Source organism: Drosophila tropicalis, unplaced genomic scaffold (genome assembly GCF_018151085.1).
Source record: "Drosophila tropicalis isolate 14030-0801.00 unplaced genomic scaffold, ASM1815108v1 contig_158, whole genome shotgun sequence".
In the NCBI taxonomy this organism is placed as follows: domain Eukaryota; kingdom Metazoa; phylum Arthropoda; class Insecta; order Diptera; family Drosophilidae; genus Drosophila; species Drosophila tropicalis.
Window position 1 is genome coordinate 10,316,237 of NW_027172602.1, and position 15,629 is coordinate 10,331,865.

General features: G+C 36.6%; 1 protein-coding gene and 1 non-coding gene across 4 annotated transcripts; both read left to right on the plus strand.

The window, feature by feature from the left end:
• Positions 1-762: 762 nt before the first annotated feature.
• On the plus strand, positions 763-835 carry TRNAM-CAU (transfer RNA methionine (anticodon CAU)). Its single transcript has one exon. It is a non-coding gene; the product is annotated as a tRNA-Met (tRNA).
• Positions 836-3,940: 3,105 nt separating this feature from the next.
• Positions 3,941-10,844, plus strand: LOC137586468 (monocarboxylate transporter 7). Of its 3 annotated transcripts, none has more exons than XM_068302514.1 (6): positions 3,941-4,027; positions 4,209-4,295; positions 7,928-8,336; positions 8,603-8,729; positions 8,804-10,144; positions 10,291-10,844. In XM_068302514.1, the coding sequence occupies exons 3-6, from the start codon at positions 8,025-8,027 to the stop codon at positions 10,461-10,463; spliced, it is 1,953 nt and encodes a 650-aa protein (XP_068158615.1). In that variant the 5' UTR covers positions 3,941-4,027; positions 4,209-4,295; positions 7,928-8,024; the 3' UTR covers positions 10,464-10,844. The 3 variants fall into 3 exon arrangements, with proteins under 3 accessions (XP_068158615.1, XP_068158616.1, XP_068158617.1); XM_068302515.1 differs by having other exon boundaries at positions 3,948-4,030; XM_068302516.1 differs by lacking the exons at positions 3,941-4,027; positions 4,209-4,295 and adding an exon at positions 6,302-6,442.
• Positions 10,845-15,629: the final 4,785 nt, after the last annotated feature.

The window sequence follows — 15,629 nt, forward strand, 5'->3', positions numbered from 1 at the left end:
TGTTTGTATTAAAACTTTATTGACTTTTGGTCAATATTATAACATTTGACATTATAAAAATCTAAACTAAACCAATGAACGGGGTTTATACATATGTACATACATATATGTAAAAGGTAATACCGATCGATGCAAAATGCTAACTATCAGGTGTCTGATTCTGATTAGAATATTGCTAATCTTACGACCCTATATATAATGATATTCTATTTTTGTTTGATTTTTTATATTGATAATCCATTCAGCTCGTGAAATGCACGTGCATTTTGTTCCACAAATCTTTTCTAGTGCATTAGATCAGTTTTTTTTTCTTCGAAATTTGATAAGAAAATATATATAAATTCAATTGAATTCGATTTGTTTAGATTCGACGCTTAGAAAGGGCCAGAGAAAAGAGAAATTCTATTAGAAATAAAAAAAAAGAAGGCTTTAAAATAAAATATTGAATAAAATAATGTATAGAATTTGCTATTTTTTAGCAAGTGGTCATGTGTCAGTCATTGTTAATTAAACTGCCAATTTGCAATTTAATGTACAAAAAATAAATAAAAAAAAAAAAAACAAACGCTTGGCGGCATTTCTTTATTAAGCCATTTGTGATATTTGAAATATATGTATTTTTCTATCCACATTTTTTTCCTTTTTTTTTTTTTTTTTCTATTTTTTTTTAGACTGACTTTGGTAGGAAAGTCTAGAATAGTTCTCCGTGTTCGATATAAATTTGTGAGTTGAATTTGTTTGCTTGATGGCTTTTGGCACAAGGCCTCGGTGGCGCAGTTGGCAGCGCGTAAGTCTCATAATCTTAAGGTCGTGAGTTCGAGCCTCACCCGGGGCATGTAGATTTTTTTTGGGTTTACTTTTCCATGGACTGCATATATTTTGCATTTGCTGAGAGCTATGCATCGCTTTGCTTTGCTAGTGGAAATACTTCATCTTGATGGCTATCTCTTATGTAGTCTTCTGGGAGACTGTTTAATCTTATGGGAGGGTTCTGTGAATTGCTTTAAACTTCATTGAAATTGGTAATATAATTTTGAAATTTAGAAGAAAATTGTCAATACTTTAAGTAGAAGGGCTTAGGTATGGGCGGCTTAGACTTTAGAAGTGAAGAAGCCAAAAATCTTCTACTATTGATACAGCTTTTCCCTATTAAACGTCCTTTTATGGGACCTTACACTTGTTGTCAAAGTTCTCTTATCCTAAAGATCGATGCAGCTAATTAATTAATTTAATTTTTTATTTAAAACAATCTTAATTTAACACTAAACTGCAACTACAAGCAAGAACTAAGAATTGTTGCAGGTATTTAAAGAAAAATCACTCAAGCCTAAAAGTAGGCAACATTTTTTAAAAATCATATCTCAATTACGCCAAGCTAAAGGCAATGGCTAAGGCAAATCTTAAATGATTCATCCTAGCGGACTAGCAATATATAGATATATATATGTATATATAACTATAAATGATACAGGGTATTACAAGGTATTTTTCTCCTAAGCATCAGCAGAAAGAGGCAAGAGACTTAAGAAAGATCTTGTATGAGACCAAAAGCCAAAGAATTTATAAACTTTATAATTAAAACCCAAAAGACATAAAAATAACATTTTCAAATCTTACTAATATGATAAATAAATCGATCTAAACGAATTAGCCACTAGCTAAGTAGATTATAATACTAATTTCAACTATGAAAATCATTTTTTGATCACTTAAAACAAAGTACAATACATTTTCGTATACTTCGGACTATTTGTTGATAATAAAGTTTATTACAATATTATCGTCATATCGTATTTGTTCTCCTCGATTGCTCGTTGGCTGGACACACCCACTTTCTTTTGCTCTTTGCACCGTTGCCCAAAATCCAATTAGCACATTAAATTGATTGCTTATCAACAAATTATTCTTCGCAAACAACAATTATAAGTACATACATACAACTTACGACATAATCTTGGTTTAAGGCGTTCAAAAGGTCTTTGCTGAATAAGAAAACATACAAATACATATGTATAAATAAATATTTTTGAATGTTTTGAAAACTACTACAATTACAAATTGAAATGACATGAGAATTAAAATGAATTAGAATTTAATTGGATTCAAAAATTTCAACTTCAAATGACTAAACACAAAATTACTTAATCTCTGTTATTATGATATTCGTCATTATCATTATCGCAAAAATTATTATATAAACTTCAAATGGACAATGAACGCGAAAAATTTCCACTATATGCCAACTCTCTTTCTTATATCCCCCACCTCCCGCTCCCCGCACGCTCTCTTATGGTATCTTCTTGTTTCTTGAACGTTTGCGTACCAAAAAGTTGTAATGCGTCATAGAAATATTTTCCGGCATGACGATAGTTTAACTTGGTCTGACCCTTTTCGGACAGCTTGTCAATGTCTAAGGATTAAGCCAACTTTTTGGGCGATAACGGGCGAAACAGGCGACATTTGGGTCGCGGAAACGTCGCCAAAACAAATCTTCCAATGTTTATAGTAGATTCTAGTCGAGTCTGGCCATACCCTGCTCAAAATTCTATTGACTTATCATTCATACATATGTATATATGTATTTGGATTGTATTGTATGAACATTTCATCAGCAAATCTTAGAGATCCCACAGATGATTTCACAAGATTTCTCAGGAATTTCATTTGTATCTGACGAAATTTGTCAACCAATTCTTCAATTCAAACTCACATTTTGAAGCAACTTCAAAGTGCAATAATTGTAACCTTCATCTAACAATAACTACTTTCGATTACTTAATTTATTTCAAGCGTTTGCATCTGTTTGTTGTTTCGGGGGTCCCCCTCCCCACCAATTAATATGCGTACAAGGAAATGGAAATGGAAGTGGGAAATGAATGCAGTTAATGCCACTGTGCCGCCATCATCAGCCAGATGACCAAATCAAATTCTAATCAACTTTCCGTATTCTAATGTATTTATGAGTATTTGTATTTTAGCTTTCCATTTGCAGTATGTATGTGTGTGTGTTATACATATATGTATACTGATAATCAGATCAGCGATATACAACAAAACTCAAATATGAAGGTAACCAATTCTTATCAACAAATACCGTATACACTTATATTACGTTAACATACACTTGGGTCCAAATTGATAAGACTTTGCCAAGCAAAATAGATTTTTGAGGTAAATGAGTTTCAGTTTTAGAATATTTTAATTATAAGAAATAGGTTCTTTAAGTCAATTGTTTTATATGATTTGCGTTATGAAAACCTTAGCTCATTTTGGAAGAGAAAATTATGTGTTGTATGGCGAAATTGAATCAGTTTCGAGTCCCCTAAAGTATGTTATGGCAGTACGAAAATTGGTTTTTTGATCCTGTGTATGAAAACTAATCATAAGGCACACCAAAAGTTTTAAATTTGTTAAAAACAATATAAACTTTACCAGCCTGTTGCATACTTCAAGGGGCATAGCTCAAAAATGTCCGTTTTGAAGAGAAGAGTTGCCTCATTTTCATCCTTGGGGATCCTTTATTGGTAAGGATATGGAAATCTACACTCGATTGTAGTATCTCTGAGAATCTTTTTTACAGATTCTACAGAACTTAACACATAATGAAGAAGTCTTGAGGCTAACACCTATTAATTTGGCCACATGTGTTGTATGTATGTATGTGTATTTGGTTGGAGAGTTAGAGAGGGGGAAAGTATGGACAATGCACATACATACATACATTCATATGTATATGTTTGTTTGTTTGTATGTATGTATGTATTTCAAATAAATATCACACATATACATATGCATATAGACATGAAGAGCGCCGCGACGCTGCGGCAGTCCATAGAATGTAAATGTATTTGTATGTATGTATGTATGTGTGTGTGTGTGTGTGTGTGCCTTGTGTTTGGTGTTTAATACTATAATTCACAAAATTGTTCAGTTCAGTTCGCGCCAGTGAACGTTACGGAGAAGTCGAAGTCGCCGTCCTCCTCCGCCGTCGTCGTTGTTGTCGCCGCCGTTGTCGTCGCCGTCATTTGTTGTTATTATTTCCTTCATATACAAATATATACATACATATATGTACATATATACATTTATGCATATATCTGTCATGTATAAATACATATGAATATATATTTCAATTTTCGTTTTGTTTTGGTTTATTTATTTTATTTTTACTTGTTTTTTTTTTTTCTTTTTGTTTAAACTTTGCCCAGACGCCGATACGATGCGGTCGCATTAGCAACATAAAATTTACAACAACAAATACAAAGAAAAAGCAGAAACAAAAACAACAAACCTATGTACGCCTCCAACACTAAATATACATATTTACATATTTACTATATCTATGTTGGTTCTATATATATGTACATACATATGTATCTATGAGTGTGTGCCAGTGTCTCAATATTTGCATATAAGTTTTTCGTCTAATTAACACAAAAATGAACTAGTTATAGTCTTATATTTTAGATATGTATGTAACTAAACTAGCTCCAGGTCTATGTGGATGGGAAGTTTGATGAATTTCATAAGGAAATGTCAGGTGCAAACGTTACGCCATTTGACTTGTCTTTAAGCCATCAATCAAAGTCGTTTCAGTTAGATTACATATCCTCTATATATACATACATATATATGTATGTATGGATGTTACATATGTATAGCCTAAAAAGGGGTAGCACGCGCTTTAAGATCCCATGCGTTCTATTGTCTATACAGTGAGCAAGAGAATTATATATCCAAGTGAATGTAAATATTATAAAACACTTAACAATGCGGGCAACTGGCAAACCCTCTCCCTTTCTCACTCTCTCATTCCCTCTCTTTCTGTAATTATACAAATGTTTGTTTTGCAGCTTAAATGCCTTAAACTTAATAATATATGTACTTGGCGGTGGCTGTTGATCATGCAATTAAGTTTTTATTTTTTATCATGCCTGCAATAAAACTTTAAGTGAATGAGAAAATGTTGCTTCCCTCCCCCCTCTCTAGGAAACAGGTGTAGGATCATTCACGTGTTTGACTTCATTTTCGGTGAGCCACATGAGTTTTATTTTTTGGGTGATTGATGGCCCACCCCCCCTGTCAATAGGTTTTTCGCCAGACACTGTGGACAGAGTTGAGGAAACAAACGTCTGGCTAAACAATTAAACAACAACTTGTTAAAATTGATATTCGAGTAGCTAGTTAATTGTGCAGAACAACCTTTAGTACAAAGCGATCAGTTTATATAGAGTACAATGTATCATAAAATTGTTATACCCAAGTATATATCTCAAATAAAGCGAATTATACCGCCTCTGCCCATGATGATGATGTTGATATTGATGACGGGGTAGGAAATTGACGCGTTGGCCAAACTGTCGAGCTGTCGAGTTGTCGAACCTTATCATCCCAGTTCCAATTTGCAAGCGATTCCAGTGTCACTTTCAGTTTAGTTGTGTGTGTGTGTGTGTTGTGTGTGCCATAAAATAATAACATACTGTTGGCTAAAGTCAATGATAAGACGCATGTCCACATGGTAAATTCTATAACGAACCGATTTACCCCTAACGATTCGATGCCGCCTGCTGTGTGTTTGAAACTTGACTTTTGGTTTTCGTAAGATATCAGTATTCCCAGGGCGACAATATAATTGCTCGATATCAGTGAGGAATGAAGAGAAACAAAAAAAGAAGGTGATCGCCGGGCTATGGCCCGGTCTTGGTCTTATCACATGGCACGACATGCTGATGATTAGTTTTGTGCACATTAATTTGCCATAACCCTGAACAATCCTATGCCCTGAACTGGCCAGAGCCCTCACTCTGATATCTTAGCCATTGATATCGTTCGTCTGTTAGTCATTATCGGCCCATTTTGTGGTTGTTATACAAGTTCCTTTTATTGGGAAGCTTCCTTTTTTTTTTTCGTGTTGCCCAGCCCAAAGACTCGATACAAAATGCCGCACATATTTAGCACCTAAATACTATACGATAGTCTCTCTCTTTCTCTCTCTCCCTCTCTTCGTCTCTCTCGCTCTCTCTCTCTTTATACACACTTCGGACAATGGTGATAACAATGCAATCAACTGACGAACATTCAGACAGTCGGCGACTCAATGATCGCATTGACGTGTGCGTGGTGTATATTTTTATATAAGGGTGTTACTTTATTTTTCTTTCCATTTTTTGCAGTCACGTTTACAGGCTACCAAAAATATCTTTGAAACAAAAAATACAAAAACCCAACAAATTCGAAGCCAAAAACGTATGTAGTATAAGAAAGTGTGTGGAGCGATTCATTTACACGTATTTCCGATCAGTTGAGATCGAAGCGTTCGCGCGACTCCCGGCCAAAAATATCTTTCCCCGTCGTTTAAAAGTGTTCTCAATGCTGTTCGGTGACTGCCAAGAAAGGTTCAATTAACTTAAACTCCAAATGTCTAAAAGAAAACACATATTTTGTGAGTTTTTCCACGAATGAAAATCCAATAAGTGAAATTTACTTTAAAGCAAAAGTGTAAACAAGTAATTGTTGACATCAGAGTTGAAGCATTTCCAGAAACTAAATTGATTCTACGAATATTATTTCCAACTCTCAAGGATTTGTTAACACGGATTAGTTTGCCTTTTGCGAATCGATTGTTTATTGAATTTTGTTGATTTTAAGCCCCACAATTGGTCTTTCCACAGCTCTCTGAGGGGAGAGAAACCTTTTCTCTATGGGCATATCAGCTAAATAGTCAATTATGTTTGAATGTTTTGTTAAAATAGTTGATTCTGAAATTTTTATTCATGTTTTTATCTGTGGAAGAAGTTTTGTATGGAGAGAAAAGTTCTCTGTAAGTCGCTCACATCCATAATCTATGCAAAAGTCAGAGGACTAAGCGGTACCGAATGTTGTATACCCTTGCCAAATTGCATGTTACACTTTTTACTACAAATCCCAAAGTCAAATTTCTATATGAGAAGCAAAACAAGGTTTTTCTGACCAAAATCTATTGGTGAAACTTGATGAAACTTTATGATATAATTGCTTGATATTGATGAAATTTAGTACAATTATTTATTAGTGTAATAAACTAAAAAATTTGAAAATTTTATGAGAATCGCAGCGGAAACAACAAAGTTATTCAACTAAAATGAACTCATGTCGTGGTGCTTATCAATAACATAATTATATGAAGGATGGATTTCATACCAAATGTCATATACCCCTTTCCGCAAAGAGTATGATGCCAAGACCATTTGCTGTAAATTTTCTATTTGCTTTTGTCCAGCACTCAAAGTTCCGTTCGATATGGAATAAGATGATTAGTTATCATCATTTTGTTTGTATAAAAACAAAAAGCACTGAAATGATTTTAAATACTTGGTGACTAGGAAATTTAGTTGTTGGTGACAATTTAAGGCACGCCAAAATAAACATAAGCCAAAAATGGATTAAGAGAAAAACAAACAAATCGATTTTTAAATAGATGCGATTATATATAAACATATATAAATATATGCATACATTAGAGGTCTGCATCAAAGTGAATAAAAAACTAGTTTGAATGAATGAATTGAGTTTGACATTCATTCAATTCAAATCTATGCGAATAGTTTTTAGTCCAAGTGAATGTCAATCTTGTTTAAGAAATATTTTGAATATATGATTTGAAAAATCGTTCAGGTTTTGAAAAACAAATGAAACAAACATTCCCACATGAGTCCAATTAGCTGCTAATCTCAATGGATTACTTTATCTTAAGTTCTTAACAATTCAGTTTATAATTAGCAAAGTAATAGAACGAAATTCAATTATTAGCTTGGCTTTAAGAGTGGAAGGGAAGTATGGGGATAGTAAATTTTAAAATTCGTGTTATCTTTGATTGTTTTCCAAACACTTTATGAACTGAATTTGAAATTTGATTCAAGCTAATTACAAACTTTTCAATCTATTGCAGAATCTACATATATACTTGCCATTCTAAGTACAATAATAATAATACTAATACTAATAACTAATCATTCGGTGAACAACTAATCCAGCCATATGCCAAAATGACTGATAACGGTAATAGTAACAATAACAATAATAACAATTACAACAATGAAGTATCCAGACGGTTAAAACAACAACCCGAGGAACAGCAAACAGAGAAGAGCCTTCACCTGAATCTGCAGAAACAACAGCAACAACAACAACAACCCCAGCCAAAGAATGGCGAAAGCCATCCATATCCAGCCCTAACCCAATCCGAATCCCATCAAGTGAAGAAGAAACGACGAGACAAAAGCGATTTGGGCGATGACTTTGTGCCACCCGACGGTGGGTGGGGTTGGCTGGTGGCCGTTGCCAGTGGTATTAATATTGTAAGTGGATTCCCTTGCTTTCCCAGCCAGATATTGTCTAACTATTGGCTTGTCATCCAAACTCGCATCTTTGATATGAGTTAATTATCAGCCAAGTGTAAAATTTAACACCAAAAAAAAAAAAATTCAAAGGAAAAAAGTGTGATAATTCCAAATAAAAAATAAACCCAGAAGAGATTTCACGCTTTAGATAGATAGTCAGAGGAACTCTTTGAACATTCACTGTCTAAATTGATTGGGTCTAATTCTGATGATTCTACTTGCAGCTCGTAACATTCGCCTTGGCTCAACAATTTGGCATTCTATTCAGAGAAAGAATGGAAAATTTGGGCATCAGCAATCCACAGATGACCACAATCATCAATACACAGATTGCAGTGTCTGCCTTTACAGGTGAGTTACAGATTGATCGATTGAGAGAGAGAGAGAGAGAGAGAGAACTGATGAAAATGTAACATCTTTTGTAGGCTTGCTCAATGGACCACTCTTTCGACGATATACATATCGGGCAGTAGCCCTTGTCGGATCTTTGCTGACATTTTTGGGTCTATTCTGGATGGTATTCGCCGAATCATTTGCCATTTACATATTGAGCTTTTCGCTCATGTATGGCTTTGGACGTGGTTTGACTGTTTCGGCCTCTTCGCTGGCCGTCAACACGTACTTCAAGGTAAAGAGACGCACAGCCACCGCCTATCAGTTTGGCGTGGCTGGTCTGGGCCCAATTGTCTGCCCGTTTTTGGCCACCTTTTTGATATACGAGTTCGGAGTGGTAGGCACTACCTTGCTCTTTGCTGGCGCTTCGCTCCATACAATTGCCTGTTCCCTGATCTATCAGCCGGTTAAGTGGCATGTGGCCAAGCGACCCAAGGATGTTGAGATGCTGCAGCAAAAGAGTTCATCCGATCTTCAATCCAAAGATGCTGCGGCTAATGGTGATTATGGAGATGATGGGGATGATGACGACGATGATGATATTATTCCGCATGTTGTGGAGCCAGAGACCCCAGTGCTGCCACGAGCCAACGATGGCTGGTTCGGCTCACGTGCCTCACTCAATAGCAGTGGCACACGCAATCGTTTGAACACGTGGGACAAGACCGAGAACGGTCATGTGGAGCTGAAGCGTCTGAATAGCCGAGACTCAGCAGGAGCTCGACAGCAACGCAGCATTTCCATTAGCCACAGCATCAAGGAGGAGCCTCATGATAGCGAATCGGAGGAGCCATTGAAGCTGGCCACAGAGCCCGTTCTGACACTGAAGGAGCAAAAGGAATTGGAAGATGAAATCGAACGGCAGCGACGCAAGAAACTACCCTTCTATATGAAAATTGTTATATTCTTCGATCTGGATCTATTGAAGGACTTCACCTATGTTAACTTGGCCTTTGGCATCACGCTGATCAACTTCGTTGAAATCAATTTCGCCATCCTGACACCCTTCATTCTACACGATCTTGGCTTTGACAAGTCTCAGACTGCATTGGCCATGGGAACACTTGGCTTCTTCGATTTGGTCATTCGATTTATGATCCCATTGATTAGCACCAAGATCATATTGAGCAATCGGACATTCTTTGTGGTGGGCATCCTTGGAATGTGTGTGGGACGAGTCTTCCTCTCGATGACAACCAACTTTTATGCCCTGATGGCCATCTTCTTGTGGCTGGGACTGAACAAAGCCTTCCGCACGGTATTCTGGTCCTTGATAATCCCGGGATATGTTCCGCTGAAGCGTCTGCCGGCCGCAGCTGGCCTCCAATTGCTCATGTCTGGCATCTTTTCGATGGCCTTTGGACCTGTCATCGGTGAGTAGCACTGCTTGCAGCATTACTATTATTATTTCGTTCGAATGGATCTCGTTTCGTACTAACCACCACCTTCATTCCCTTCATACCTTCAACCATATCCTGCTGCCCCGTTTACACCTTCTCCCGCCCAACCATCCATTTAGGTCTGGTGAGGGACAACTCCAGCTATTCGGTGACCCTCAACTGTCTCAATGCCCTCTGCGTTCTGGCCATTGCCGGTTGGTACTTGGAGGATTGCATTCGTGGTCGTAATCGGAAAGCTCCAGCACCCACTGGCCCCACCACCACCAAGGAAGCGGCTCCAACCCACAAGTGAAGTCCTTCATCACATTCACTGGGCGGCTTGTCTAGTCGTACTCCTCAATGCCGTCTCTTTTCATCTGCTATTTGCATACCCATACCCCTGGCCCCAGTCCCATTTCCAGACCCACCACCACCGCCAGCACCACCTAACCACCACACCCCCCGCCCCTATACTCATCCACCGTCTAGTGTAGCAAAATACTTTCTGTTGTTCAATTTGTTATTACTTTTATTATTCCCCCAAATTTTTTTTTTTTTTTTTTCTTGCTCGTTTGTCTAGTAAATTTAAATGCCTGTACATTTTGTATATAATAATTAAATTTAGCAAATTGTTTGTTGTGAATTATTAATAAATGTTATTAATAATAGATAAGTTGACCAAAACTAAACCAAATACCAACAAATATTGTTTTTAATTACTAAATTTAGTGGAACAATTTTTGTTGATTTCTTAGCGGGTAAGTAATTAATATTTTAAAAACAATATTTAGCTTCTTTGACTTTAAAATTTATTTGTTAATAAGAAGAAATTATAATTAATAAACATTACTTTATATCTTTATGAATTTTTATATATAATTAAACAACATTTTTGATTGCAAATAAATATTAAAAGAGATTTTATTTAAATAGAAAAACAAATTATGTTCCATTCCGAAGTTTGTATACTCTTACTAGTTTTTTGTTGTTAGTCTTTTTATATGTTCAAAAGAAATCTTTGGCTAAAGTAATGCGGGCCAAATATATAATACAAGTAGTTATCCGATTTTGATCATATCGGAATTATATAAACATATATTATCGTTCCTATGAATGCTTCATGATATGGTCAACTGATCTTGATGAAACTTTGTTTCTAGGATAATCTCTTTTGAAATAACCAAGTACTCTTCCATAGTATGATATGGTAGCCCGATCTTGATGACAAAGATTAATTTTTATAAGAATATTTTAGAAATTAGGAAAGTTATTGATAAGAGTCAATCAGTGACATGGTTCTTCCTATTGACTGATCTAGGAGAAGCTTTTGATGATCCAGACGGACATGGCTATATAAACTCTTCTCGCAAAGGCTTCCTGTCTGCCTTGCGAGGGTATTGAAGGGTTTATATTTTTTGTCATAAGAACTCAGTATTAAAGGATTATAGAATGGCTGATTGTGTTTTGTGAGGTAAGTTAACGTTAAGTTTGAGAGTTAAATATGGTCATTAGAAGTTCTGACTAATTGAGTATACTCGTACGAGTATTTTTTCTTACTCTTCATTGTGTGTGCGCCTTCATTCATTTCTCGTTTCAATGAAATCAGTATCAGAAATGGCAAGTCATGCCGGCATGTCGGCTCATCAACTGACCAATGTGTCATGCAATCCAATTGCTGGTAATTGGATAGCATGCGTCTTGCCAAAGGGATGGACTGACTGTGGATGGGAGGAGAGCTCTGAAGTTCTACACAGAGTAACTGACAATGTTGTGAAATTGGTTTGTGTGGTCCCCTCCTCCTTCTACTCCTCGTCGCCGTCCCCAAGCAACGAACCAACACGAGGCGTAAACCACACGGCACGCTGTCTGTATCTGCTGGGCTCAACTTTGACTGATTAATGAAATGTTTGCCAACTCCGCAATGTTTGGTTATCATTCCCAAGAGGTGGAGAGAGAGAGAGAGATTGGGCAAGAGATCAGGTAACCGGTTGCCCTCAACCCAGGCCAGAGAACAGCATTTTGGTCCATAAACTAACCGCAAATATTCCACACACATACCAAACGAAGATGTTGGCTAAAACACAAATCGGAAATTGTTTTTCGAAATTCTTTAAATTGCACTTGAAGTTCAAGGTGCAAAAACACTGAAAAGCCCACTGAGTGCTGAATGTTGATAACAACACGACAAAGTCCCGAATTCCTAACCAAAATCCGAAGGTAGTTGACACTTGAAAATTGCTTTCCATTAGAATACATACATTGTACTTTCATTTGGATAAACTTTGCTCTGAATAGAAATTCGATCGTCATGATGTTGTGAGTAAGCTTCCTATTCGTTTTTTGGCAGTTTTTGTTGGCCCTAAAAGTTATCGTGACTTTGGTTTTTATGGCACACCACACACACACGCTAATAACTTGGTGTGAGTCAAGTGTTCCGAGGCGCCTCAAAACCAAAAATCACCGTGCACAAGAAACTAATGTGAGGCGAGAGGGTCGCGTCTCTGGAATTGGATGACACATTTAACCGGAGGTTGTAAATATTTGTTAAACTTGCTTGATAACAGTTCCTTGGTAGTCGGTGGATTGTTAAATCCACTTGGCACTATTTGCATATATATATAGACCCATATGTATGCAATGCGGAACAGATGAGACAACATTTCAATTAAAAAACACAAAAAGAGAAAGAAAACAAAAACAAAATGCCACGCAATTTGCCATTAAATAAAATGTATATACAGAATACCAGGCTACACATTCACGTTGAGAGATAGATAAAGACGAGAGAGAGAGAGAGAGAGATAGAGTGAGAGGGAGAGATGAAGAGGGAGATAGAAGTGTACATATAGCGAATTCCCTTATCAAATTATATTGATTTGAAGTGCTACAAATTGTTTGCGTTGTCGTACAGAAAAAAAACCAACTTGTATTCTGACTCTCGAAACATTGTTAAATGATTGACTTCATTCTCTGGCTATTCGACTATGAACTGATCTATTTATTTGATTGAAATGTCGCTACAATGGTTATGCAATTCTCAACCAGTTAGAGAGACAAACCAAAACAACAATTTCTCTGTAAGTATTCACCTGTAGACTCTAACTCTAACTAAGACTAATCCCAAATAAGCTGGAATCAGAGAGTACTCTTATCTAATCTACATAGATTTAGATCAACTGATCAACTATATATGCTCAGACTTAGGATATATCGAGTATGACTTTTGTATGTTCCACTGAGAAAAAAGATTTCAAATCTTACTTATTCTTTTGTTTAAGTACTGAGGCATAAATAATATATATTATTTAAGTATTTTTTAAAAGTTTCTCATAGAGAATTGGATTAGTTCAGTATAAGAATACATTTGGTTGGGCTTTTTCCCAGTTGGATTTCCCAGATAAAAAGTAACTAATTGTTGGCCTTTTCTTTGACTTTTTCGAAGAGCAAATTTAGTCATCTTTCAAAAGGTTTTAGCTTTGTTTTACTAGAACTTAGATAAAGTAGCGTAAAGTATCTCAACTTTGAACCATATCAAAGACCTTTAGTTCATTTCATTTGATTGTTGTGAAACCGATGAAATTAAAGATTTTCTGTTATAATCACTGAGTTGAGACTTAATACAGGAGATGCTTCAACTTCTTTCCTTTCCGAGATCCATAATCTCAGATCCGACCAACTAATTTGGAATTTTAGTTTGTTCTAGTACTTTAGTCTAAATGGTTTAAAGGAAATTTACTTGATTACTACAAAATGACTAATTAGAACAAAGTTCGTTAAGGGTATTCAAACACTTTGCATTTAACTGATTTTTGTTTCCTGAGATGATTTCATATGATGTGATGGATGATGAAAAGTATTGCACAAATATTGTTGATTAAGGGAAGGAAAGAGAAAGAGAGAGAGAGAGAGAGTGGTGGTGGGTGGGGATATGCCTCCCCAACTCTTATCATTTAGTTCTTATTGGGTACTAAAAACATCAAAGACAAATTAAAGCAAATATCACGCCAAAAGATACCAAAAACAAGCCCCAAAGCATAAAGGCAAAACAAAAATTGCTTCTATCTCTATTGACACACACACACACATTTATATATATGCATATGTATATATCTATAACTGAATACTACCCGAATCCACCAGATAGTCAGTAAAATTTTTGCCATGTCATTTGGTTAGAAAATGAATTTATTTTCTATTATTATTTAGTATCATGGTGAAATTTATGATTAAATATTTGATTTGTTTGTGTGAGTGTGAGTGTGTGTTCTTACCAATACACGCAACATATATAATTGTAGCGTATGATTATCATTAACTTTAGGTTTTTTTTGTTTTTGCTTTATTTCTTTACTTTGCATTTATATTTGCTGTGAATATATTAATTATTTGTGGCAACAAGAGAGAGATGGCAATATATTGGCCTCTCTGCGTTTGGGAAACCGTTGCCAACCGCAACCACCTGTTGAACGAGAGGTGAGTGTGGGCAGGTGGGGAATGGAGCTGAAATGGAGGTGGAGATGGTGTAGCTGCTTTGACAACGTCATAATGTTACTCTTTGAGTTGACACTGATCCGATGAAGTGAGAGGAGCAGAAGAGCAGCAGCGAGAGAGAGAGAGAGAGAGCATGTCGGTCTCTGGAGGGGGGAGTGGGTTTAAACCTGAACGATGCGCAGAGAGTAACTTGTCGGCACAGTGGGCCCCGGAGAAGCTTGGCTTGGACAAATGTAAGTAATCATCCATTTGCTTATTTGCCCTAACTGAAACAGGTATAGAACATTTTCCTTTGAACAGATGGATGGATTTAACAACAGCAACAACAACAAAATAACCTGCCAATCAACTAATCAATTCGTCAACTTGAGGTTTGAGGTTTTTACTAGCCAATTAGTTATAATTGTCTCGCATATGTTTGTTTCGACCTTTGAACTTTACCGTGAACCAACAACAGTTGGTAGAAGTCTTTGCAAGTCTCTCTCTCGATCGATCGTCACGATGATATGAGCATATTGGCCTATACCACTCTCCCACTGTGCACACTGTGCATTTGAACTGGGAATAGCCACTTCCGCCATGGAGTTGCTTGGTCATTTCAGTGCTAATTGGCATGTCTAAATGGCTAGACTCTTGATTTTGATTGCTCCCTGATTGTAAACAGTGTTTTTTGGTCCTCCCTTCGAGTGTGGTCCTGGTCTAGCCAGGTCTGGGTTTATGTCTGGGCTCTAATCCTTACGCATCGGCATTAGGTTTTAGCAACAGGCGGCAGAATATGTCAACTGTCTCTCTCTGACTCCCACACTTGCCACTTACTCACTCTCTCTATCTCTCTTTGGATGTCTCTCTAACCTGCTTACTCTCTCTCTCTCTCTCTGTCTCCCTCTCGCTCTGTCTCTGTCATCCTCTCAGCGCTTCAACATAGAGATAACAAACATGCTATAAAGCAGACCCAATACGCCAGCTGGCAAGTAAGTCGACTGTTGAA

Coding starts and splice junctions, on each gene's coding strand:
- LOC137586468 (XM_068302514.1), top strand. CDS start 8,025: ATGACTGATAACGGTAATAGTAACAATAACAATAATAACAATTACAAC. Junction 8,730..8,803: donor TGCAGTGTCTGCCTTTACAG/GTGAGTTACAGA, acceptor CATCTTTTGTAG/GCTTGCTCAATGGACCACTC. Junction 10,145..10,290: donor GGCCTTTGGACCTGTCATCG/GTGAGTAGCACT, acceptor CCATCCATTTAG/GTCTGGTGAGGGACAACTCC.